The sequence below is a fragment of the Bombyx mandarina genome, chromosome 20 (genome assembly GCF_030267445.1).
Source record: "Bombyx mandarina strain Sakado chromosome 20, ASM3026744v2".
Taxonomy (NCBI): Eukaryota; Metazoa; Arthropoda; class Insecta; order Lepidoptera; family Bombycidae; genus Bombyx; species Bombyx mandarina.
Window position 1 is genome coordinate 347,311 of NC_143226.1, and position 27,617 is coordinate 374,927.

A 27,617-nucleotide genomic window follows, 5' to 3' on the forward strand; every position below is an offset into this window, starting at 1 on the left:
GATGGCCGGCGTTCTCACAAAAGCCACAAGCAAGCCCTTAGAATTCGCAACGATCACCCCAATCAGTACGACGAGTCCCACTTAAAGTTTAAAAGGCAGAATATCACAGACACCCTAAACTACCCCTACATGGCGGCGGTTATAATAAACGGAAGGCTTTGGTGTGCTGGGGCCATTGTCGACGTGAACTGGGTGGTCACGGCGGCTCATTGTTTGAATTAGTGAGTTCTTTATGATCATTTTATTATTGAGCTATTAGTTTGTATCTAAAACAAAAAACAATTAAAATTAGGCTTTCCATGTAGTAAAATTATATCTACAAACATTTTATACAATGATCGCCAGTAGGTAGATATAATGGTTATCAAGTTGTTTCAAATTAAGAATCCAAATCTCACTAAAATTAAGGATTGATTGAAAGTTATTTGAGATTTTTTCGGATGAAGGGGCGTTGGTGTAATAAATATATAAAAGGGCTTGTAAATTTATCAATATAAATTAATATATAATAGACATTATTTAAGTTTTCGACGTTGTTCCTTCATATAATGTACTTAAATAGGTATATATTAGCGGACCTGAAAGACGTCCTATACATACGTCTTAAGTTCGAAAATTTCAAACTTTTTTGAATGAATTGTAATAATCTGGACTGTTTTGTGAATCTAAAACCGTTCTCGGACCCACTGGAAGACACAAAAAAAATTTACTAACACACAATACATTTTTCGTGGTTTCGTATCGAAAGAAAACATGGCCGCACATTTTCTTTTTTCTTTATGGCAATAATGAAACTGTGCTGTATATATTTCCATCAGCGTTCTCCAGGTGTCTGCGTTGAAGTCCTTAAAAAATTACGTGAAACTTCGCGTCGGTAGCGCTTTGCCCCACGAAGGAGGGGTTCTCGTTGACGTGGAAGGAGTCGTCAGACATCCGAAGTTCGAAGAAGAACCAGTACCGCATGCCGATGTGGCTCTTCTCAAACTATCTACAAATTTAGGTATGTTTGACAGTAAAGAATTTTACTGGTGGTAGGACCTCTTGTGAGTCCGCGCGGGTAGGTACCACCACCCCGCCTATTTCGGCCGTGGTATATTAGTAAGCAGTAATACGTTTCGGTTTGAAGGGCGGGGCAGCCGTTGTAACTATACTTGTGACCTTAGAACTTATATCTCAAGGTGGGTGGCGCATTTACGTTGTAGATGTCTATGGGCTCCAATAACCACTTAACACCAGATGGGATGTGAGCTCGTCCACGCATCTAAGCAATAAAAAATAAATAAAGAGGTCACAGAAGAAAAAAAAACAAGCTAGGTACAATACGAAAATGTATTGTTGCAGAATTCACACCACACGTGAGCCTAATAAAGATATATGAAGGGACAAAGGAGCCTTACGCTCAGAGCTTTGTTACCGTTTCCGGGTGGGGTGCTGTTAAGGTAAACATGATTTTTATAAATTTTCTTTACTGTAAGATTAAGATTAGGTACAATAGAACACCTCCAATGGAAGGTTGCCCATGAGATGAACCGACCAGATCAAGTCGGCAGTTGGCGGCTGTTTGCATGAGTGTACCAGGCTCACGAAAAACCTGGAGGAGTGGCGATTTCTCGTCAGGCGTGATAACATCCGACCACAGCAATGATACTGGATGACGACCACGACCGCTCTGACAAGAGTCATACAACATACGAAAACAATAGAACACGAGAGTAACTAAAACCATGATTATTTATATATATCAAAGGCGTTCGTTGAAAAAAATAATAATTTAAAAACTTAAAAAACGCGCTCGATTAGCAAACCAAACTAACAAAGAATTCCTCTCTTTTTTTTTCTATTAACGCTGATCAGAACATCAGAGTGATATTATAGTATTATACTCGAGACCAATGAATGCGGGTCCCCTAAAGAAACCTATAAATCTTGGAAACTAAGAACGGTATCATAATAAAATAAACGGTGCTTAAATAGACAATATAATACCCCTTAAATGAAAGTAATAAAATTTATAAGTCATTACATTTTATTTATTAAAAATTACATAAAGAGAAAAAAAACTGCTGATCTCACCTACTTAAAAAACAAAAATAGAAAACATGACGTTTTTGTACAACAATATGATTTTCTTGAATTTTAATATTTTGTATTACCTCCTCGTGCTTCCATTACTGCGTTTACGCGGCTTGGCATGCAGTAGGTAAACCAAGTTTCTTATACGATTTTGGTAAATATCCTGCCATTCCTCTGTAAGAGCAATTTTGAACTCACGAAGCGTGATTGGGGGAGGATTTGATTGAATTGTCATCGGTTACTGTTGCGTGTGCAAACTTTCAATTAATCGAAGTCTTAACCCCGTTGAAAATGAAGGTCAAAGATTCCGTCACATACATCCCTAACTACACACAACGAAGTATATAAAACCGTGTTAAAAAGCCATGAAATAACATCTTGCAACTACAGAAATGTGAATAATTACTTATTATTTTATCGGTCATCGGTCATTAAAAAAGCAGGCCTTATTCATTGTTACAATAAAATGATTTACAGTGACTTTATAAGCAATTCACTACCGTGTATAAAATTCATTCAGCATAATGCTCTTTGTTTATATACGAGCTCAAATCAAACTTGGAAGGCCTTAAATAATAGGGTACAGATACGGCGTTTAGGGAGCACACACCAAGCTTGCTCTCGGCGCGTCTCAAGATCCGCTCACACAGATACTGTGTGGACGCTTTCCAATTAGTCAGCGGACTACAGATAACCAGAGACTTCTTCTGTGCTTCATTGAGGAATGGCACCCGGGACGCTTGTCTGGTAAATATACTTATCGTAAAGACAGAGGGCTTTGCTTTTTTTTTCCTATCTATACCCTGGTAGTCTAAGGGATATTCCAGCTAAGCCCAGCTTAGGTAAGCTCATGGGCTCAACCTGAGAGAATTTGCCAACACCGGATCGGAATCGCGATCCACTGAGAAGATTCAGCGAGAAACTCAGTGGGCTGTGTCTATGGGGGAGCTTTGCCTATTTCTCTGTTTATTCATAATTGCTGAAGCTTTCCAATGAAATACACTAACGAAATTACCCAGCTGCAGTTTTTTTTATGACGTAGCGCTACAGAAGATGTAACCTGTAGGTATCTTAAGAATTAAGATGTGAAGACATAAATAATTTATTGGAATCCTGCTATAAAGTTGGAAGTAGTTAGTAATCATTATTTAGGTGATAACGAAATTATTGACAATAAATAGTAGTGTTAAAATGTATTTAAAAAACGTTTAAAACCCGTGGATATGTGATAAACTTAATTGAAATGTATAAAAATGAACGTGCACTAATCAATCGATTTCGCAATAGTAATGTTTTAGTAAAAACTCTTTGCTATTAGTTCGACGCAGGCGCTCCTGCCGTGCAGAAGAATAAGCTGATGGGAATAATGAGTTTCGGTCCTGAAAACTGTGGTGATGAACATCAGCCGGCTGTCTTCATCAAAGCCTTCTACTTCAGGTAAGAAAAAGAAAAAAAGAAAAATAAAAAAAAAAACAAAATGTGTGCAATTCACACGTGGTAGAAGTGAAACCTTCCAAAATTAAAATACAATTATCCTAAACGTCTTAAGTATATGTAAAATTTTGTCATTAGTAAATAATTGTAAGGTAGCGCCCTCTGTGAATTGATATTTTAATTTCAGGTATAATCCTAAATTAAAATTCACTACAAGAGCTTTCATACACACGTTAGTATTAAAAAATCTCACAGATGGCGCTGTATTAAATAGTATGTATATTTCTGTCTCGTTCTTTGCTGGCTTCAACCTACACATTTTTGTATTTGTGTCTCTTACCTGTCGTTTTTTCCGTTGCATCCGGTTTGAAATCACAACGATTCTAAAGAAGTTTTCACTTCAAAAAAAGTATAACGCGCACATCCCTATTTGTTCTACTCGTGGGTCTTGGAGGGGCATGCATGCGGGCGGAGCGGCAGAGACGTCGCCGGGCAACCACGAAGTTTTTCGAAAAGCTGTCAGTCGATATAGCACCAATGAAATATATCTTACATCGTTATACTAAGTGTATAATCTATGGTTATACTTTATAAATTATACACCATAAACTGGGATAGTTTTAATAATTCGTTATAAAAGCGAATTAATTTTGAAATGTTAGTCATTTATATTATTCAAGTAAGAACGGGATTTATATCTAGGCCAATATGCCGAAGAATTAAACTAAACTGAATGTCTTCTAAGCATTCGGTACAAACGCCTAAAATGAATGCAACACTCTGAATACTACGATGTAAATCACAATCATTAAAAAATATATTGGTTGTCAGTAAAGTCGGTTTACGGCAATGAAGTAGGAAACCTATGGAAATGAAACGTCAACCAAAATTTCGTGCCACTGTGACGTCATCTGGCCACAAAACATGGCGGCTTTAGTGCTGTATAAAAGATTTCAATGTTATCAGGTTTTATCGATAAACGTTCTTGGCTCATTTTATTTTAAATATTGTTGAGTATTATTTATTTGTAGAATTTATACTTTAATGGGAAGTAAGTAGGTATATTGTTATGTGCAAATATGATATGATTTAGATGGGTGAAATCTAAGACAAGTTCGTCCTTCGAATTTGCCAAGTAAACTATGATGATTTTTAAAAGTTGCTACACTGATTTTATAAAGTTGTCGTTTGTCGCAAAACATAAAGATATGGCGTAGTTCAAAGCCATCAGCCCATTTCTAGTATGCTAAATGTTATCGTATTTTGAGTACGTGTTTTTCTTAGACTATAACAATCTATTTTAATTGTTTTGCTGACTCTAAAGTCCGTAACATACTACCGCAGCGCACCCCAAAGAAGGTGCGCCGCACCATTTGAATCACTTTCGCTTGAGAGTGATTCAAATTTTAAACTTATCAAGGGATCGCGTGAAAAAAAAAAACACCTACAGAACATTTATTCATTAATTACAAACGTCATTCCTTGTGACTTCCGCTCTAAAATCACTTAATTATTAAATATTTAACAAATTTACAATAGTGTTTTACTCACTGCGGAATAAAACTATTTTATTTAAATAGTTCCGAAGAGATTTTGTCGGTAGCCTTTTTCCCTAAATATCTAAACAGAATGTCTAAATATGTTTTGATGACATATTTTAAAGTGGTATTTATGATTAGTGTCATGATCAATAGATTCCGACCGAAAAATGGATTTTTCGGATGAGGGCTCCATAATGAATTTAAATACATATAGATAATAGTTTTAGGGCATCGACTTTCTTGAGATCCTATAAAATACGTTTTAATTATTATTTTTGTATGTTTTAAGCATGATAAATTATGAAATTTTATATAATTAATCATATTAAATCGATATCAAAGTCAATAAATAATGTACAACCCAAAACAGACGGCCGAACTGACGTGACAATGACATTTGGCGCGCTAAACATGGCGGATTTTCGGCCTCATTAGACGGAGACGGAGATATTTACGTATATTCATGTTTCATTTTATGTACGCACTGAAATACTGTTATATTGTTTTCCTGCGAGTTAAAGTGCTGAGTAAGAACGAGATAGATATATGTTTATGTATGTGCCTTCAAAATGGGTGCTATTTATATAAGCAATTGTACGTATAGAACATTAAGTCGTGTCCCTACTATATAGGTCTATGGTTTACGGACGATAGTTTTACATGATAACGTCATAAAGAAAGATTGATGAAAAATTGCATACTTTTATTAATTAAATTTTATTGTTATCATTATTTTGTACAATACAAAGAAGGAGTTAGTTACACACATAAATTACAGTTTTTTCGATAAACTAAGGCTTGGGCCGATCGTACCTCTCTATCGCTTGTTCCGTGCTCTCGCTTGCACGGTCAGGCGGAACGCGACATTTTTTCACGCGCTGTTCATAGATTTAAAAAACGTTATCACGTCAATCTATAGATTAATACGTGAAGCAAAAACTTTGTATCCCTTTTTACGAAAATTGTGCGGACGGAGGAGTATGAAATTTTCCACACTTATAGAGAATATAGAGAAGAAGTGCACAATGATAATATTTTTTTAAAATTATGCTTAAAAGATACATTAAATCCATAAAGAAAACATTACACACACTACATACCATGTATTTGACGCACACACGCATGCATACTATTTATTGTCAAACTGTTGTTCTTAACGTCTGTGGTCAAATTGAGAATAGATTAAAATTAAATATTGTTTGTCTTTATTAATATTTTTTTATAGTGTAGCCTTGGCGAAATTTGTGATTATAGAAGTATAAAATACAATCATAATAGTGTACAAACTTACAATTCCAATTTATTATAGTCGAATTTCGACTACTGCGGGTCCTCTAGTAATATATTGAAATGCAAAATAATGTTTGCCACATTAGTGGCATGCATTGATGGCATGCATTGCTATGCGGATGACAGCACGGGGGATGCGCGATATATCGGCCATCAGAGTCTCTCTCTGAGCGCGGTGCAAGAGAGACGATCAAAACTTGTGTCTGAAGTGGAGAACTCTCTGGGGCGAGTCTCTGAATGGGGTGAATTGAACTTGGTTCAATTCAACCCGATAAAGACACAAGTTTGCGCGTTCACTGCGAAGAAGGACCCCTTTGTCATGGCGCCGCAATTCCAAGGAGTATCCCTGCAACCTTTCGAGAGTATCGGGATACTTGGGGTCGACATTTCGAGCGATGTCCAGTTTCGGAGTCATTTGGAAGGCAAAGCCAAGTTGGCGTCCAAAATGCTGGGAGTCCTCAACAGAGCAAAGCGGTACTTCACGCCTGGACAAAGACTTTTGCTTTATAAAGCACAAGTCCGGCCTCGCGTGGAGTACTGCTCCCATCTCTGGGCCGGGGCTCCCAAATACCAGCTTCTTCCATTTGACTCCATACAGAGGAGGGCCGTTCGGATTGTCGATAATCCCATTCTCACGGATCGTTTGGAGCCTCTGGGTCTGCGGAGGGACTTCGGTTCCCTCTGTATTCTCTACCGTATGTTCCATGGGGAGTGCTCTGAGGAATTGTTCGAGATGATACCGGCATCTCGTTTTTACCATCGCACCGCCCGCCACCGGAGTAGAGTTCATCCATACTACCTGGAGCCACTGCGGTCATCCACAGTGCGTTTCCAGAGATCTTTTTTGCCACGTACCATCCGGCTATGGAATGAGCTCCCCTCCACGGTGTTTCCCGAGCGCTATGACATGTCCTTCTTCAAACGAGGCTTGTGGAGAGTATTAAGCGGTAGGCAGCGGCTTGGCTCTGCCCCTGGCATTGCTGAAGTCCATGGGCGACGGTAACCACTCACCATCAGGTGGGCCGTATGCTCGTCTGCCTACAAGGGCAATAAAAAAAAATAGTTCCAGAAATACATAAATGTCATATAAATGTACATTCGTGGAGACTTGGCAATGTAATTGTCACAACATGACAAAAAAGACAACAGGTTTATACAAAAATTTAAGCCAAACTTTTTTTTCTAGAGATTTCGTCAAACACACGATATCTTCATACAAGACGACAGCAGACCTTATAGAAGCGATGAAGGAGGTTGAACCTGAATTAAACGAAAAGGAGGAATATCCTAAAGACGTCAGAATAAAGCCGCAAGATCTTCCTAACGATATAATCTAAAAATATTAAAAAACAAATATATTACTATAGGCCCTTTATCGTTTGGAGTTTAAAAAATTGTTATCTAACAGTGACAAACTGGCAATACAAGATAACGTTATTATATTAAAATTTCAGCTAAGTTTTATGTGATAATTTTCCCGATGACCTTTCGTCAAATATGTCATAAGAATTACAACTGTACACCGCCATTTTTGTGTAACATCTTCGTCAAACCATCAAATATTCGGTTGTGGACACCCATCACGTGTTAAGAAAGATCGCAAACATTAAATTGTAAAACAAAAATTCTCACAAATGTTTTTTACTTTGTCACGACAGCAATAAAGTCTATGTTTGGTAGTCAAATGAACTATCTTTAACGGATTTCAATTTATGAGGCTAACTGTTTTTTTTTTGTAATGAGAATTTTGCGTAATGCATTTTAAACCTTATTGCTAATGCAATAAACTTTTTAGAACTGACATGAAAGTATATGAGCAAGCGTGATGCGTTTGTTTTTACGTCTGCACCTACACATGTGTGGTCACTCAGCGAATATCTGCCGTAGTAAAATTCAAAATAATTAGGTAGGTACTTATTTTTTTGTTTTTGAACTTTAAATTTGCGGTCGAAAAAAGTTATTAAAGGTCAAGCCTTCGTTCAATGGAATACAAATATGTAGGTATATTATTTTAAAATTTATTAAAGTTTTCATTCCCTAATTTACCTTTCTACACTTCATAAAAAGATATTACAATTTTACATTAGCACGAAAACAATAGCCGTTGTACTACTTTGATTCCTGACGTATAAACTGTTAATTCAGGTAAATAAGTGTATAATATAATAGTGTATTAAGAAAGAAAGAATTAAGACTAGGCGGGAGCATGATGAGAATCCTGTGCTGTGTATTGTTTTATTTTGCTAGTACATAAGTACTAATTTTGTCTCTTGAAGAAATGACTCTTACCACCTAATGTGTTGAAAGTGATTTTTTTTTATTGCTTAGATGGATGGACGAGCTCACAGCCCATTTGGTGTAAGTGGTTACTGGAGCCCATAGACACCTTGAGATATAAGTTCTAAAGTGTCAAGTATAGTCACAACGGCTGCCCCACCTCAAACTTTTGCTCTTGACGTCTGTGGTCAAATTGAGAATAGATTAAATATTGTTTGTCTTTATTAGTATTTTCTCATAGAGTAGCCTTGGCGAAATTTGTGATTATAGAAGTATAAAATACAATCATAATACTGTTACGTAGTAACAAACTTGCAACTCCAATTAATTATAGTCGAATTTCGACTACTGCGGGACCACTAGTAATTTAAAAAACACAACGTTATAAGACGTTGCTCACGCGAACGTGTTAAGCAACACCAACAACTACATATATTATGGTGAATAATAAACTAGAGTGGTCTTCTCTGGCAATAAAGAAGGTGAGAATCGTACAGGTATAATGTGCCCGGTTCTATGTTCATATTCTAAAAATAATTTATTTAAGTCAACCCTGCACTTTGAAATCGTTTATAGTCGTTTTTAACTTTATTAAAACTACATTTAGAAGAGAAGTTGAGATTGGTGGTGAACACTAAGCCGTTACCTACTTAATGATCTAAAATGATTATTAAATCTTCTATAATCTCACATGTCCATTTATCGCCAGGCCTATTTGTGCATGTGTCTAATACGCACGCATTCGTGACACCTTTGCATTACTAAAATGTAAGACGTGCTATCATAAATCATACAATTATTTAGAATCATACCAAGTGTGACATATGCTCATCTGTTGATCTTCAGTCGGTAAAAATATGTACAAACTAGAATAAAACAAAAAAATATGGTGCGCGTGCAACTTGGTGCAGGTGAAAGAAGTGAAACTTCTCTGTCTATTTTCTCACTCTTACTCTTCCTAAATTATAATTTTCTCTCTAGTCGTAACGAATCTGTCGCGATTTAAATTTTACTCTTAACGCGCCTAAAGAAGTTTAATTTCAATAAACAATTTAAAATTCAATCTATAATTACAAAATATAGACAAAACAAAGTACAGACGTTCCTCGACGCTCGCGAATGTAGATTAGTCGAATGTGTAGGTGCATCACGCGACCACGATTCATTCATTTGTCCGCGTCGCGAATATAGGTTATGATGGTCAGTCGCGCGCTACGTACAGCGGAGTGCGTGCGGCCGAGTTAAATACGAAAATCTAAATTTGCTAAATCAATTCAACCATGACATAAACGCGCATCGTGATTTCAACATTTTGATGTTAATTCGTGATTTATAAGAAGTGTCAACGTAATTTAATCTTTACGGTTCTGGTTTTTTTTTTTCGTCTATTCGGTCTACGCATCCCGGAGTTATACAGCCAATTAATAATCAGTATGGATGGAAAGCGGCAAAAAGATGAAAGCAATGCTAATAAACAAATTTTCACTGCTTTATTGGGTAAGTTTCCAAGATATGTGCTGTCAAAGAAAATTAGGAAATTCCAACATTTTATTATTTTTAGAATACGTACTGTATATAATATGACCTGTGCCACACTGCATATAATTAGTAAAATTTTTAATAAATTCCCGCGTCTGTGATTCCCATAATGTGGTATACAGTCAAACCTATAGGCCTGCCCACCAATAGGTTTGAATGCCTAACGAAGGAATAATTTTAAGGGCTTTATAGAATACAATACCAAAACATCCACCCCGTCATGATAATCGCCTTATCGTAGCCGCCGCTGACTACTCCCCGAATCCTGATCATGCAGGAGCCAGTCATCGTCGACGCCCTAGACACGTCCTTACGGATCCATCAGATCCAATAACCTTTGCACTAGACGCCTTTAGCTCTAGGAGCAGGCTTAGGGACCTCGGTAACCGTACTCGTCGAACTCGACAAAGAGTTCGCCGTGCAACCTAACCCATGAATCAGCTCGCTGAGTTTCTCGCCGGATCTTCTCAGCGGGTCGCGATTCCGATCCGGTAGTAGATTCATTCGCGAAGCAGCTACTCTTGAGTTGTTAGGTCTCCTTCGGAGGCGCTCGGGTAGCTGTTAGCAAATCCCACCCCTCCTGGCTGAGCCTTTGCTCGCCCACCTGTCCTGGTGAAACTGGAAAGGCCTCCGGGCCACCAGTAATCTTTCAATCATAAAAAAAAAAAAAAAAAACATCCACCCACTTAATTCATGCGAGAGTCCGTAAATTGAAAAAAAATTTGAATGGTGCTGCAATGCGTTTCGTAATATTAAAAAGATAAGTTAGTAAATCATTTTGGGTAGAACAGAGGGAAGATCTGCCACCGTGAGGGATTACGGGGTGAAAATTTTTCGTAGCTTCCTTAATATACACGAACTTGTCTTAGGAATGTCTTTGATGCGATTCAGGCTTCTGTGATGTTATTCCTTCACCGTGGAAGTCGATCGTGAACATTAGTTAAGTACGTATTTCATTAGAAAAATTGGTACTCCCTGCGGGATTCGAACACCGGTGCATCGCTCGATACGAATGCCCGGTCGTCTTATCCTTTAGGCCACGACGACTTCAAAACATAATATATCATGACCGTAAATGCGCTACTAAATCTCAAATACCTAATAATTATAATACAATGTTTACTAAAGGTAGAAGTTAACCTTCACGATTACTGAGGCTGGATACGTAAGCTGTATAAAGATTTTACGTAACTAATTATTTACAAAACCATCGCATTCCCGTTGCCCAATTCATTGAACAGTACGTTAGTAGTGTTTGTACTAGAGGTGTTTAATACGAATTATGACGCGCACATATAACGCAACTATCTTTTATTAACTTATCTTTTATTATTTTATTTTTTCTTTCCAATGAGAACGTATCACATTATCCCAATTGAGCTTCTTTTTTTTTACTCCACCATATCCCACTAGGTAGGGTCGGCACAGCGAATTTTTCTATTCCATTCTCTTCTATCAGCCGTTATCTCAACACTCACTCCTCTATCTCTCTCTCATATCGTCATTCACACACTCCATCCATGTCTTTTTCGGTCGACCACTTCCCCCTCTACCTTGCACTACCATTTTCATACGTCTCCTAGTCACATGCATCTTCTCTCTACGCATCACATGTCCATACCACGCTAACCGTCCGCTATTTAATTTGTTAATTACCGGGGCTACTTTCACACTTCCTTTGAGCCCCTTTTGAGTATCCCTCGTATGTGGGATGGCCCCTATTACACAGATGTAAATTATGATTGTGTTTCTACTTCTAGGTTAACAATAAATAAATAAATAAAATAAAAAATTTACGCCGCGGCTCGATTATGAAACAGATACGATTTTCAGCAAATACTTTCTTGGTCGTGATGATTATTTAAACCTATATATTTTAGTTAAACACGTTAATGTGATTAGAATGAAAAACTTCGGTTATAAATAACCGAATGTAGAACAAATGTTCGCTCTCGACAATTGAAACTTTCTAATTTTAGTTCAATTGTTTTCTTAAGATTTATTTTTAACTGTTTTTTTTTTATTGCTTAGATGAGTGGACGAGCTCACAGCCCACCTGATTTTAAGTGGTTACTGGAGCCCATAGACATCTACAACGTAAATGCGCCACCCACCTTGAGATATAAGTTCTAAGGTCTCAGTATAGTTACAACGGCTGCCCCACTCTTCAAACCGAAACGCATTACTGCTTCACGGCAGAAATAGGCAGGGTGGTGGTACCTACCCGTGCGGACTCACAAGAGGTCCTACCACCAGTAAAAATTACCTTAAAGGATTTGTATTTTAGTTTTGTTTTTGGTACGATCGCACAAATTTTGCACTTTTCGCTTTGTTTGTTGTTGTTGTAGCAGACCCGGCCACACGTTGCTGTGACTAAGGTTTTTGTTTTCTAATTAACACGTAGCCGGCTATGCTAATACCAAAAAATATAATAACAAAGTAATAACAATTGGATTTCATTGTATTGCGTTTACTACGAAATAAATTTCACTTATACTTTAGCCTCAGCAACACGTGGCGTTTATGCCATTAAATCGTAGCTTATGTGAAACGTTGGTATTTTTAACACAGCGCCATCTATGAGATATTAATGTCAGAGAGTATTACAATTGTCTGTAAAAAACTGATTTAATACGCCATCTGTTTTAGACTTATGAAACTTACAATTACTAACAATGATCAATATAAGAAATAATTTTATTGTAAATTAATAAATATTGCGACCATTAATCGAAATAAAAACCATCCTATGGCCTAAGTTGGAACAAAAGGCATATTTAAAAAAAAAAGAAGCTAAAATCGGTTCAGTAGTTTAGGTGTCCATCGCGGACAAACAACGTGACACGTAATTTATATATATTAATATGGACTATGATTATATTGAATACAATACTCTCTGGTTATTCCAACGAACCAAGAGTTGCTTTGACATAATACAATAAGTATGTTTTTGACAAAAGTAAATTTTGACTTCAGTACCAACTAATAGTCGTTGGATCTTCCAACTGTTAATTTAATGCAATTAAAAAAATGACGTCACATAGCTTGGACTCTCCTCTGTCATCATACAAAAACGATGGACAGAAAATACTTAATTTAGATACCTACCTTGAAAAAATTTAATTTTGCCTTCAGTACCAACCAACTAACAGTCGTTGGATCGTCGAGATGTTAATTTAATGCAATTAAACAAATTACGTCACATAGCTTGGACCCTCTTCTGTCATCATATAAAAACGATCGACAGTAAATATTTAATTTACATACCCATCTCATTAACGTTGAAGGTGAAATGAATGTATGCTACGGTTTTTGAATACTAAATATTTTATTCCTCCATAAACCCAGCATGTACAAGAGAACAGCGATTAGCTCTCGGATCTCTGTCAAAGATATTTAATATTTGGGGTGTATTTGATCATGTCTCGGTCTCTGTTGTTTGGGCATACGTAACACAGGGGAAAACTGGGCCTTTAAGACTTCAACTATCGTTTTAATACGCTTTGAATGTTTGTTCGTATGTAACGGAATAGCAAATAGTGACAGCCTTTATTTTGAACATCCAGGGTAGACGTAGAGGAGACCAAACCTAATAAAAACACTTTAAAATAGCTTTAAGAAGGTCTTAAGTACTCGTTTGTAATCAAAGAGCGGGTATGCTGAGTTTTAAGTATTACAGTTTTAAGCTTTTGTATAAAATAAACTTAAAACAAATAAAAGGGATCGGCCGGACGGGGGACACATCAAAGGGAAAACAAAATTGTTTATTTTTATTTAATTCCGAGCATTTTAATATTTATTTACCTTTTAAACCTTCTCTGGACTTCCACAAATAATTCAAGACCAAAATTCGCCAAATCGGTCCAGCCGTTCTCGAATTTTAGCGAGACTAACGAACAGCAATTCATTTTTATATACTTATATATAGACTAGCTGACCCGGCAGACTTTGTAGTGCTTCAATCGATAAATAAAAGACCTAAACTTTTGTATAAAATAAACTTAAAACAAACAAAAGGAATCCGTCCGACGGGGAAAACAAAATTGTTATACCTTTTAAACCTTCTCTGGACTTCCACGAATAATTCAAGACCAAAATTATCAAAATCGGTCCAGCCGTTCTCGAGTTTTAGCGAGACTAACGAACAGCAATTCATTTTTATATATATAGATAACTTCACTCTAATATCCTGACTAGTATCAACACGATAAAATAAAAAAGATAAAATTAATTGTTATTTTGTTATTAATTTTGCCATTTGCAATTATTAAATTATTAGTTTTTAAACTGCATATTACGTTTTTTTCGATCAAGAAGTTAAAAAACTCGCATTAAGCACACTCATCGACCACGTCTCGCTCTCACTCGTCTGCCCAATTAAATAACAAAACGAATAATTTGAATGACTTACTTCTTTTTTATTTAGCGTCAAGACATTAGGTACTACTCATTTCAGTGTGCCCCTATGTTTGCCGCTAGGGGCGCTGTTCCAACTCCATACAAATCTGAGTTAACTTTTACGCAATCGACTGGTGGTGGTAGGACCTCTTGTGAGTCCGCACGGGTAGGTACCAACCACCCTGCCTATTTCTGCCGTGAACCACTAATCCGTTTCGGTTTGAAGGGTGGGGCAGCCGTTGTAACCATACTGAGACCTTAGAACTTATATCTCACGGTGGTTGGCGCGTTTACGTTGTAGATGTCTATGGGCTCTAGTAACCACTAAACACAAGGTGGGCTGTAGGCTCGTCCACCCATAAAAAAAATCGAGTAGATAAAAACTCAAACTAAGCACGCAGATTTATTACAGCCACGATACCAACGTTCACGTATGGCATCCAGATCGGTTGGTTGTCTCCCCTGGGGCCCGTGCTGAAGTCAAAACAGTCTCCAGCGGACACGCCCCTCAACGATGACGAGGTCTCGTGGGTGGCCACAGCCCTACCTCTCGCCGCTATATGTGGGATACCCTTCTTCAGCTACGCATCAGATCGCTTCGGCAGGAAGCTGTGCGTCATCGCAGTATCCTTATTGTCATGTGTACGTATCTGTACTGATATATAAATCTACTTTTTTTTCTTTTCTCCTACCTATGCTGATATCCTTGAGAGGCTATATCAGCTTCGCCCTAACGTGTAGGTGAGCTCACGGGGCTCAAACCGAAGTGTTACTAACACTAGCCGTAGCAAGGGCAGTGCTTCGCAGAATCTACCACCGGATCGGAAACGCGACCCATTGAGAAGATCCGGCGAGAAACTCAGTGGGCTGTGTCTGTGGGTTAATTCGCTCGTCGAGCCCTTCGTGGCAGGCGACGGTTTCGACGAGGACGGTGACCGGTAAATCTACAGTGGTTTTCACGAATGTTCCGTTATAACTACTGAACCAAGTATCCGATTGACTTGAGACTTGGTATCCATGTAGAAAATACATGTACTTAATGTATAGGCTAATATTTATATGAGTGTTGGACTCCCTTATAATAATGACGATAAATAATAATGTTAATTTTAAATGCCCAGCGAAGCGGGCGAGTACGGCTAGTCTTATTACAAACATATGCAGGTCGATTCGAATGCAATAACTCTGTCGGAGCGCTGATTTTCTTCCCTACCTAGTCTCTAGTAGCTTAAGGAACTAATTCCAGGTACTCACGAACCGGGATAGCAACTGGCTGACAACAGGGCAATGTCGGTTCAAAAATTCAACCAATGCCAAACCAACTACCAAATTTTAATACGCATACGCAATAGACACCGTGGTAAACATTTTTCAATGGTAGTAGGACGTCTTGTGAACCCGCACGGGTAGCTACTACCTGCTTACTTCTGCTGTGAAGCAGTCTGGCGTTTCGGTTCGAAAGGCAGCTGTTGTGCAATAAACACTGAGATTTTGAACTCATGTCTCAGGGTGAGTGTTGGCATTTACTTTGTTGATGTCTATGGGCTCCGGTAAACACTTAAAGCTATGTTGACCGTGAGCTGGTTCATCTGTCCAATCAATTTTAAAAAAATATGTCAAATGCAATAGAAATTATCGGATACCATAAGGTCTTTCAAGATTAAGATCAGATACGTAATTTTAAACAAATTCAGCCTCAACAATACCATCTTATAATAATAAAGAAATGTGAACCTCGTCTAAAAAGAAGATTCGAACTATGGTGCCTGAACCAATAAAACAAAATTTACCTCTTTTCGATTTAAATTTCGACCAGACACCATCGACGCCAAACCTAGATTCATTAATCATGTTACTCTTCTCATTACCGCCCTAACTTTCAGGTGTCTTGGACGATCAAGCTGACTTCGATCAACACCCCGTCTCTGATAGCAGCCAGGGTCATAGCCGGTATAGCATCGGGCGGCTGCTTCGTTGCGGTGCCTGTGTACGTCAAAGAAATATCGGAAGATGCCTGGCGAGGGGCACTTGGCTCCCTGACCATAACCGTGTCGAAACTGGGAGTCATATTCGTTTACGCCGTCGGAATGAGCTGTTCCTATGCCACCAATCAAATTGTGTATCTAAGCATTAGCGGGATCCACGTCATAATGTTTTCATTTATGCCCGAATCACCGAATTATTTACTGAAGATCGGCGACGAAAAGGTGAGGTAGTTTATTGTAGTTTGTTTAGGGACACATTGCGGAGACGAAATGGGAATTACAAATCGAATTGTCACTTTATCCGACTTTTTTTTGTTTATTGCTTAGATGTGTGGACGAGCTCACAGCCCACCTGGTGTTAAGTGGTTACTGGAGCCCATAGACATCTACAACGTAAATGCGCCACACACCTTTAGATATAGTTTTAAGGTCTCAGTGTAGTCACAACGGCTGCCCCACCCTTCAAACCGAAACGCATTACTGCTTCACGGCAGAAGTAGGCAGGGCGGTGGTACCACCCGTGCGGACTCACAAGAGGTCCTACCACCTTGTGTCTTCAGTGAGAAGGGCGTTTTTAATACGCTTTTATTAGCTTCATACGTATGTTAGTTAGTATGTAACGGAATCTTTGAACATGATTTTGACCCCCTTCAAAACGTCGGATTAACTCGAAATTTAGCGTACTTATTAAGGACCGATGACAATTCAATATTTTAAACAGTTTAATCCGTTATCCATACCAGGACAATCAGGATTAGCGATTTTTTTGTTTACCTGAGACCCGGAGTGTCTGCGTCAAGACCAAGAAGGGAAACTATCAGGCGCGTCGATCACCTATTTCTCGGATAAGTTACCGACTAATACAGATAAAATTTATGAAAAATTGAAAAAAAAAAATTGAAAAAATTGAAATTCAACTAAAAAGTGAAAAATAAATAATAGTTTAAGAAAACTAAAAAAATACGCTTTTGTAGAAAATCCAACTAAAAATGGAAAATAAATTTTATTATAATAATAATAAATTTGCATTAAAAAGAGAACAAATGATTTGATTGTAAAAAGCGTAGGTGCTTTTGATATGCGCTCTGACTTCATGATGACGCTAATCAATAACCCTTGTTGCACTGGAACGTGAAGTTGCACACAAAAAACATAATTAATAATTTGTTTATTACAAATAACACGTATGATGATTTAAGGTAAAAATAAAAAAAAACAGCCAATACCAAAGTCGAAAAACTGTTTAGGACGGTTAAATTTCGTAATGATTTTCTACGTCAATGTCAGGAAATATTCAATTAGACTATGAACATTAACGTTAACTTTTTTGTGCAAGTATTACAAAGTACATGTGGTCCCGGAAATCCTTGCGAAAGATACATTATTGATTTAGCTTAAAGACGATAGTGATTAGTGACAAATCAAATATGAGGGTAGGTTTGACCAGCCCACCTCATTCTGCAACGGACTTTTTGGCGGGAACGCGCGGAGTGAAGTTGTGGGATTTGTTTTATTTTGTCTATTTAGTGTTTCTTCAGGTTTAAATGTGTAATAACGGTGGTTTATTAACTGTTTAATATCTGTGAAAGTGCACAAATGTGGGAAAATGAAACAAAGCCGCTGGACGTAACTTCTCGGGATCCTCCAAAAAGTCCACTGAAAAAATCTCAGTAAGTGACCACTGAGATTATATTTCATCCCATATCATCTCATCTCATTTCATCTAATTTCATCGCAGTTGATTAACGTCTCAAATTAATCATCTTCATTTGATTGCATATTATCATTTTTCATAAAAATAAGAATATAAATTAAAATAAGACATGACTTAAAGGTCTTAGTTACCAGGTCATAAATGCCTTTAAAAAAAACATTCTGCAACGGTGAATTCACGTATACCTGTTTAAACATTAAGTTTGAAGTGTGAAAGAAATTTGAAGTCGTCGTGGCCTAAAGGATAAAAGGCCCAGTGCGTTCGTATCGAGCGATGCGACTGGGTCCGTGTTCGAATCCCGCAGGCACGTAACAATATTTCTAATGAAATACGTACTTGGCAAATGTTCACCATTACCTTCCATAGTGAAGGAATAACATTGTGGAATAAAAATGAAAGAAAATGTATATTAGTAGGGTGTATTGTGAGCCTGCACATACCGGTCTGCCTAGTTCTGCCTTGTGTTCTTAGTGCGAATTTTTAACGGTCTCAATAGCGTAAAAGTTAACTCAAATTATTTCAATAATTTTCACGCTATCGAGAACCTTAAAAAACTCTCATTAAGCTCACAGCCAGTATTTCGTTTCCGGTTTGAAGGGTGGGACAGCCGTTGTACCGAAAAACTGAGACCTTAGACTCATCTCAAGGTGGATGGCGGCTTTAAGCTGTCCATATCTATGAGCTCCAGTAACCACTGAACACCAGGTGGTTGATCGTGAGTCTGGATGGGGGTGGTCTGGGTGGGTCGTGGGTGCACACCCGACTAAGCAATACAATTGAGACTTCGGTCTCATGCACCATGTCGACGTCACCCAAAACACGTCATTACGGATCCTCCCGATCCATTAACGGTGCTTTTAGGTACCACAAGCACCGGTCACCGTCCTCGTCGAGCCCGTCGCTTGCGACGAAGGGCTCGACGAGCGAATTAACCCACACACACAGCCCACTGAGTTTCCGATCCGGCGGTAGATTCTGCGAAGCACTGCTCTTGCTAGGGCCAGTGTTAGCATCACTTTGGTTTGACTCGCGTGAGCTCACCTACATGTTAGGGCGAAGCTGATATAGCCTCTCAAGGCTATCAGCATTGGTAAGAAAAAGAAAAGAAAAAATGCACTAAAGATGAGTGGCGGAATTCGCGTGACAACGTCCACAGTCTCCGATGGCACCAGTCTACTCAATATCGTCAAGTAAAAAAGCATTGTTTTTATAGAAAGCAGCCAGCACAATATCTTGGTTGCGAAGCGTGAATGGGCAACACAAAATCGTCGCCGAAGAGATATCGAAGCTAAAGGAGGAGCAGCGGAGATATGACGAGGCGCCACGTGTTTCACTGCAGAGTGTGGGTAAATAAAATGGTGCCGTTTTGAATAATGCCTTACAGGATTCCGAAACGGGTGGTTCGTCTGCGGCAAAGGAATAACATCGTGTAATAAAAATCAAACACGCAAAATTATAATTTGCATAATTACTGGTGGTAGGACCTCTTGTGAGTTCGCGCGGGTAGGTGCCACCACCCCGCTTATTTCTCCCGTGATGCAGTAATGCGTTTTGGCTTGAAGGGTGGGGCAACCGTTGTAACTATACTGAGACCTTAGAACTTATATCTCAAGGTGGGTGGCGGCATTTACGTTGTGGTTGTCTATGAGCTCTGGTAACCACTTAACACCAGGTTGGTGAGCTCCAACCATCAATGCAATAAAAAAATAAAAAAAGTGTATCTGTAGGTTACCTTATCTAGTTATATGATATAATTTTTTTCTTGTATTAGTATTTTTTTTTATTGTCTCAACTAACATCATATATAAATCTCATTTTATTCCCTACATAATCATACTTAAGCTCTTTACTGTACATACTTATTACTGTGTCTTAAATGTATAATTTTTTCGTGTTATTTACAATGTTAATACACATAAAAACTGCAAACAACATAGCACACACACATAGACGGTGTATAATTACAATACATAGCTCACATTAATGTTAACAGTGTAAAATTATATTTAATTTTATAATTACAATACATAACTACTTCTACGTTGTGGGTCGACAATACATGAGCAACACCTTGATCTTACGGTAAGCTGTCAACCGTAGACCTTACAGCAACAGTTCGTTTAGGACATGAGGTTTTTTATTTATTTATTGCTTAGATGGGTGGACGAGCTCACAGCCCACCGGGTAGTTAAGTGATTACTGGAGCCCATAGATATCTACAGCGTAAATGCGCCACCCACCTTGAGATATAAGTTCTAAGGTCTCAGTATAGTTACAACGGCTGCCCCGCCCTTCAAACCGAAACGCATTACTGCTTCTCGGCAGAAATAGGCGGGGTGGTGGTACCTACCCGTGCGGACTCACAAAAGGTCCTACCATTAGTCGAAGGGCTTTCAAAGCGAGTCCCGTGAGTGCTTTACGAATATATGTTTCATCATCTTGAAGCATTTTAATAAATTCAAATTATGTGTGTCTTGAGTTGATTTTCTTATAAGAACGCTCAAAGCTCGTGACAATTATTTACATAAATATATTCAATAACTTCAAAATAAGTATGTATTGAATTTTATTTTTTTATTTTTTTCCAAGAACGAAAACTCGCGTTGCGTTATTGCCTAGCATGGCCTCTATATGTGTGCGCGAAATAACTAAAATTTAATATACCAACTACGAGGGCTGCACTAAAAGTATCGGGAATGGAATATTTCCACTGTTCCTGTCATATTAAAATATTTTTAATTGAAAACTCCTTGGTTTTAAAAATCGAATACCATTTATTTATTTAAAAAAAGATTCTCGGTCTTGTCACGAGGTTTTGTCAAACTTGTTTAGTCGTTGAGAAAATGGAATTGACTCGAGAAAATTCAAGAGCGATGATTTATTATGACTTTCGAAGTGGTTTAACACAAAAACAGTGTGTTGACCGGATGATTTCTGCATTTGGTGATGAAGCCCCATCCAAAACCACAATTTATCGCTGGTTTGCTGAGTTTCAACGTGGACGTGTTAAGCTCAGTGATGATCCCCGTCAAAGTCGTCCAAAAACTGCAGTCACCCAAGAAAACGTTGATGCTGTGCGTAAGCTGATTGAGGAAGATCGACATGTGACATACCGCGAAATTCAGGCAACTTTAGACATTGGCATGAGTCAAATACAAATAATCTTGCATGAACAATTAGGTGTAAAAAAGTGTTTTCCCGATGGATACCGCATTCGCTCTGTGAAGAGCAAAAAGCGGCTCGCGTTACTTGGTGCGTCAGAACTCTCGAAAGATTCCACGCAGGATCCTCAAATGCCGTATACAACATTGTATCAGGTGACGAATCCTGGATATACGCGTACAAACCCGAAACAAAAAACCAGTCACGAGTTTGGGTGTTTTAAAATGAGTTAAAGCCAACAGAAATTGTTCGTTCACGGAGTGTTGCAAAAAAAATGGTGGCCACGTTTGTCTCCAAAACCGGCCATGCTACGACTATTCCTCTTGAGGGACAAAGAACGGTTAATGCAGAATGGTATGCTAGCATTTGTTTGCCACAGGTCGTTTCTGAACTCCGTAAAGAGAACTGCAACCGCCGCATCATCCTCCATCACGACAATGCGAGTTCTGACACCGCGCACAGAACAAAAGAGTTTTTAGAGCAAGAAAACATAGAATTATTAGGCCATCCGCCGTACAGCCCCGACCTAAGCCCTAATGATTTCTATACTTTCCCTAAAATAAAGAATAAATTGCGTGGACAGAGATTTTCATCACCTGAAGAAGCTGTGGACGCCTACAAAACGGCCATTTTGGAGACCCCAACTTCCGAATGGAATGGTTGCTTCAATGATTGGTTCCATCGTAAGGAAAAATGTGTCAAATTTCGCGGAGAATACTTCGAAAAGCAATAAATACATTTTTAAATAGTAATGTTGTGTCACTTCGTTAATTCCCGAAATTTTCAGTGCCGCCTATGTAAACATCAGATATGATTTATAATCCCATGATTAAATATTATGATGTTACGTCAATGTTCGTGTCTGCAATTACCTGTACACTCCACGATAAGAAGTGAATAGAAAACAAAACTCAATAGTTACATTTAATTGTACAATTGAGTATGGCACAGATGTGCAAATACATATGCACTTAAATGACTTCTGCATGCGATGTATATTGGTTTATCTGATAATTATCGTCAGAATACGCATTTGCGGAATTTCCGAAAAGAACTGACACTTTTGAACATTGAATATTAATAACATTTTTTCCTTATTAAATATGAAAAAAATATAATTGGCGCGAAAAGCGTCTGAGGTTTAATAAAGTTTCCTGAACAGAAGCGTAATTGATTATCTTGAGTGCCACATCAGGAAACAGCAAAAAGCACTTTAAAAAAATGAAGCAATATCATTACAGTCCGTGATCGTCCGACGTTCTCTGCCCTTCGAATGACTCTAATGCTGATGGCAATGCAAACGTTGTCCGGGTGCTTTGCCCTTATGAACTACGCGGCGGACGTGTTCACGCGCGCGGGTACCGAGTGGAGCCCCAACACTTTGGCCCTTCTCGTGGGCTCGCTACAGCTGGCTGGTTCATTCCTCACCACAATGTCCATTGAGAGGTTCGGGAGAAAGGTTTGTCATTTCTGTCAATTTTTTTTATTTCTACCTATTCACTGTTAGTCTAAAAAGCTGTTCCAGCTACGCCCAGACAGGTAGGTGAGCTCACGGGCTGAGCCTGAGAGAATTTGCTAACACTAGCCCTAGCGAGAGCAGTGCTTCGCAGATTCTACCACCGGATCGTAATCGCGACCCACTGAGAAGATCCGGCGAGAAACTCAGTGGGCTATATCTATGGGTTAGTTCGCTCGTTGAACTCTTGACCGGTACTTAAGGATCCTAAAAGTATCGAGAGTGAATCCGGGGGATCCGAAAATACATGTTTCAGGCGGCCATATTAAGAGGGTTTTCGTGTCGCGCCGCTTTCTCGAAGTATCTGTCATATATACTCACAGATGTAAACGAACATACTAAATAACACCTAGCTTCGTCACATCGCAGACTTCATGCGGGTTTATTAAGATGCCTACGTATCTGAAGGCCCTTTGTTTGTTGGCGCAGTCGACAGTAAACATCGGATCCGGCTCGTAATTAATCAAACATCTATTAGACTCATCGTGTTCACGGGATTTAAAGCAATTAATCGTCCAATAACTGCACACGCTTTGTCTTTCCACACAATTCGCAGATTCCTCTGGCTTGCAGTTCGCTCGTAGTGTCTCTCTGCATGACGACCCTGGCGACGTGTTTCTTGCTGGAAGGTCCAGGTTGGGTGGGTGCTTCGGCCGTGTGCGTCTGCTTATTCGCGTACGGAGCCGGCCTCGCGCCCGTGCCGCTGGTGATCATGGCTGAAGTCTTTACATTCCAGGTACAAAATGATCTGATAAGAACGATAATATTTTGTTTTAGTTTTTCGATGATAGATACGTAAATATGTTACTATAGGTACTCTATACACATACTTTTACAAAACTTGTATAAGGCCAGTCATGACTTACGCGAGTGTAGTGTTCGCTCACGCGGCCCACCCACACATAGACACCCTCCAAACCCTACAATCCCGCTTTTGCAGGTTAGCCGTCCGAGTTCCGTAGTTCGTAGGAAACGTTGACCTACACGATTACCTGGGCCTTGAATCGATCCGAAAATACACGAAGTCAGCGTCGGAACGGTACTTCGATAAGGCTATGCGTCATGATAACCGCCTTATCGTTGCCGCCGCTGACTACTCCCCGAATCCTGATCACGCAGGAGCCAGTCACCGTGGACGCCCTAGACACGTCTTTACGGATCCCTCAGATACAATAACCTTTGCCTTAGACGACTTCAGCTCTATACATATATGTAGGACGGCGGAATAACGAGAAATAGATCTCACCTTATTTTTTTTTATTTTTTACACAAAAAACAACAACTTAATCACTTTTACACCTTACCACCACCACACACACTAATCTTTTTTTTCTGACTACCTACCGACTTTGACAGCCCCTCCACAAATTTGGGTTGTCAGATTTAAATAAAATTAAATTTTAAAAAATACTCCACATATATATAGTTTTGAGTACCTATGTAATCTTTGTCCGCAGTTCCGTTCCCGGATGGCCGGAGCGTCGATGATGTTTTCGTTCTTCTGTAGTTCGATGACCGTTCTCTTTTACACTCCGGTAGCGAACGAATTCGGTGCCCACGCGGTGTTCTATACGTTCGCCGCCGTCACCCTGTACGGAGTTTTGTATACGGCGCTGTGGGTGCCCGAGACGAAAGGGAAAAGTCTACAGGAAATACAGAAGTTCTGGACGAAAAGTGAACCGGTTTTCGTTTGAATGCGGGATTTGTGTGAAGATATTAAATTGACATTACACATTATGTGATTAAATACGATTGTTGTTCAACTACGCTGTTGCGAACGCGTCATACCCGTTATCTTTTAAGCTTTTAAAGAGAGACACAAAATAAATGCATTACTTAAAATATACTCCTATATGTCGTCGTGGTATAAGGGATGAGACGTCCGGTGCATTCGTGTTGAGCGATGTACCGGTGTTCGAATCTCGCAAGCGGGTACCAATTGTTCTAATGAAGTACGTACTCAACAAACGTTCACTATTGACTTCCACGGTGTAATAAAAATCAAACCTGCAAAAATTATAATTTGCGTAATTACTGGTGGTAGGCCCTCTTGTGAGTCCATGCGGGTATGTACCACCACCCTGCCTATTTCTGCCGTAAAGCAGTAATGCGTTTCGGTTTGAAGGGTGGGGCAGCCGTTGTAACTATACTTACTTAACTCACTTATATCTCATATCTTATAACTTATATCTCAAGGTGGGTGGCGCATTTAAGTTATAGATGTCTATGGGCTCCAATAACCACTTAACACATTAGCACCATAATTCCTACATAGGGTAAAATTTGATTCGAAAACATTATCTGTAAAGTATTTTATTTCGCAATTATATCAAGGATAATACAGAATTAAATAAATTTTACTGATTAAAACTAAAGTGTTTTAATACCTACCAGAGCAATGTTAATTTAGTACAAACATCCATTAATTACATTTCAGTACGTGATAGGAAAAACTGGCACTTTCTAAATTATGAATCGAATACACATGAAATGAAATCTAAGTCGCTTATCTAAATGAAAATCCGTTTCAAAACAAATAAATAAAAATAATAATAAAATACACGTATTTATTCCATCTACTATTTATCGCCGAACAGTCGAACGAATATTGAAGGATCTATAGTACAGTTATTTTGTCCGTGCAGTTTGGGTCATAAAAGTCGGAGTGGTGAAGCGAATATTTCCTAGCCCGGCTGTGTTTTATGACCCAAACTGCAGCGACAATAACTCTAATATAGTAGCACCTAGAACGCACTAGAAGTACAACGCCTTCTATTGTCAGATAGCGGAAACACATCGAAAAGTACTTTCGAAAAGTACATCGAAAAGTACTTTCGATGTGTGTGTGCGACTTGTGAGGAATTTTCTACACGATTCTAGAGATGTCGTATCGACTTTAAAAGCGTTGCAGTAATGGCACGCAGTTAGTGAGTAATCGGAACTACTCGAAGCGAAACAGCGAACTGATCACCTGAAGCGAAGCGGAAGAAGTCAATAGAGAATTTTAAAGTGTTTGTTGAGTGTTTTAAGTGCAGAATACAGTTTTAAGTTGTACTTTGGTGGAACATTTATTTATCCCGAACCCCAGCGCGTAACATTATTGTTATTTTATTTTATTTTTCTTTGTACAATTAATAGTAAATAAATAAAAACGAATGAAGAAAAAAATTTATCCGAATAATGCAATTCTTAACAATGACGACACGGAATAGATAGAGCATTAAATAAATACATCGGTCAATTAGCCATTACTGATGATACCTTCTTCTAGTAGTGAGTGATCCTGATTAATATTTAAAAGAGTTCGAATCTCGGTCCGCGTCGATATCTTTGCTAAACAATTTAATTTTGTTATTTAATCAAGTATCCATCCATCTAGAGTAAAATTACCACGACTCATAGCCATCACATAAACACTGCCTACCTTGAGACATGAGGTCGAATTCTCAATTGTGTTATACTGTGTAACGGTTGTCCCCTTCAAACCGGAACCCATAACTATTTCGCGGCAGAAATAAGTCAAAGTAAACGTGCAGACTTGCATTTCCTCCTATCTCAATGTATTAAAAATTGTATGTGATTTGTATTGAGTATGTACTATCTCAATGTATTAAAAATTGTCCGTTGAAACGGAGTCAATTAAGGTGGCGCCATAGTAGCAAGTGGAAGGGTTTAAAAAAGTGCCATAAACTACCACACTTCACTTCAATCCCGCACACTTCACTCTGCTTAAAGCTGCTATGTTCATATCATTTCCACTTCCTACACTAGCGCTATTTCGGTGAGTTTTCCAACAATAAGTTGCTGTTTTCAGGTGGACACTTTTTTAATTTGTCCTCTATACAAGATAATGCATCTTACAGTAAATTGGGGTGAATAGAGATTGAGAGGTGAATAGGGATAAAACTAAGAAAATATTTCGAGTCTCAATATTAATTTTATGTTAGTTGCAAAATCTTCCATTTTTTGTAATGTTTATTAATTAAAAAATTAAACACCATAAAAAAATTCGACTCCATTGAATAAGAACAGGGTCGTTTGGATTATGCGACTGAAATAAAAAGCTTTGTAATAGTCGTTCTTACATTGAAAATATGGCCATTGAAATTTCCCGTATTATACCCGGACCATTGAATGAAGTTTTTAGACAAATTAATTATCTTGTATTTACCGAATATACGATATCCCATCAATTTTTAACGTTCTTGGCGAAATATTTTTACAATTTCTCAACGAACATTCGGCATTTTTAACGAGTGCACAGAGACGCGAGCGACGCGACTGTTTGAAATGAGCGCACAATTTAAAATTGTGCGCTCATTTTATGGAGACGGTTGAGACGCTGAGTGTGTTTATGTATCTTGGGTTTTTTAATACATCAATGTGCCCTTACCTCTACCCTCCATACTCGAAAGCAATGAAGTAGGAATCGAAAGTAGTACCTAGACACTGACAGTCGAATGACATTTCAACATGACGACCGTAGTTCCTTTTTTTTTAAGGGATTTATGACCTGGTAACTAAGATCTTTAAGTCATGTCTTATTTTTATTTATATCTTTATTTTTATGCAAAATGATAACATGAAATGAAATTAAATGAAATCAGATGAGATGATATGGGATGAAATATAACCTATATATTAATATGTGAAGCAAAAACTTTGTATCCCTTTTTACGAAAATTGCG

The 27,617-nt window shown here is 38.4% G+C and overlaps 2 protein-coding genes across 2 annotated transcripts; both read left to right on the top strand.

Annotated features, from left to right (window-relative positions):
• Positions 1-7,792, top strand: LOC114250725 (trypsin 3A1). Its single transcript, XM_028184713.2, has 6 exons — positions 1-221; positions 819-1,000; positions 1,342-1,439; positions 2,653-2,820; positions 3,392-3,510; positions 7,525-7,792. Exons 1-6 carry the CDS (start codon positions 130-132, stop codon positions 7,673-7,675), a joined length of 810 nt encoding a protein of 269 aa, XP_028040514.2. The 5' UTR covers positions 1-129; the 3' UTR covers positions 7,676-7,792.
• A 1,951-nt stretch (positions 7,793-9,743) lies between these two features.
• Positions 9,744-25,299, top strand: LOC114250724 (facilitated trehalose transporter Tret1). Its single transcript, XM_028184711.2, has 7 exons — positions 9,744-10,112; positions 14,965-15,194; positions 16,436-16,759; positions 19,465-19,597; positions 22,655-22,872; positions 23,486-23,665; positions 24,387-25,299. The coding sequence occupies exons 1-7, from the start codon at positions 10,049-10,051 to the stop codon at positions 24,621-24,623; spliced, it is 1,386 nt and encodes a 461-aa protein (XP_028040512.2). The 5' UTR covers positions 9,744-10,048; the 3' UTR covers positions 24,624-25,299.
• The last annotated feature ends 2,318 nt before the right edge of the window (positions 25,300-27,617 follow it).

Excerpts from the sequence above, each read along its gene's own strand:
- LOC114250725 (XM_028184713.2), top strand. The coding sequence starts at position 130 with ATGGCGGCGGTTATAATAAACGGAAGGCTTTGGTGTGCTGGGGCCATT. Across the intron at positions 1,440-2,652 it reads CCGGGTGGGGTGCTGTTAAG|GGTACAGATACGGCGTTTAG; the intron begins GTAAACATGATT and ends CTTAAATAATAG. Across the intron at positions 3,511-7,524 it reads ATCAAAGCCTTCTACTTCAG|AGATTTCGTCAAACACACGA; the intron begins GTAAGAAAAAGA and ends TTTTTTTTCTAG.
- LOC114250724 (XM_028184711.2), top strand. The coding sequence starts at position 10,049 with ATGGATGGAAAGCGGCAAAAAGATGAAAGCAATGCTAATAAACAAATT. Across the intron at positions 15,195-16,435 it reads CAGTATCCTTATTGTCATGT|GTGTCTTGGACGATCAAGCT; the intron begins GTACGTATCTGT and ends CCTAACTTTCAG. Across the intron at positions 16,760-19,464 it reads TGAAGATCGGCGACGAAAAG|AAAGCAGCCAGCACAATATC; the intron begins GTGAGGTAGTTT and ends TTGTTTTTATAG.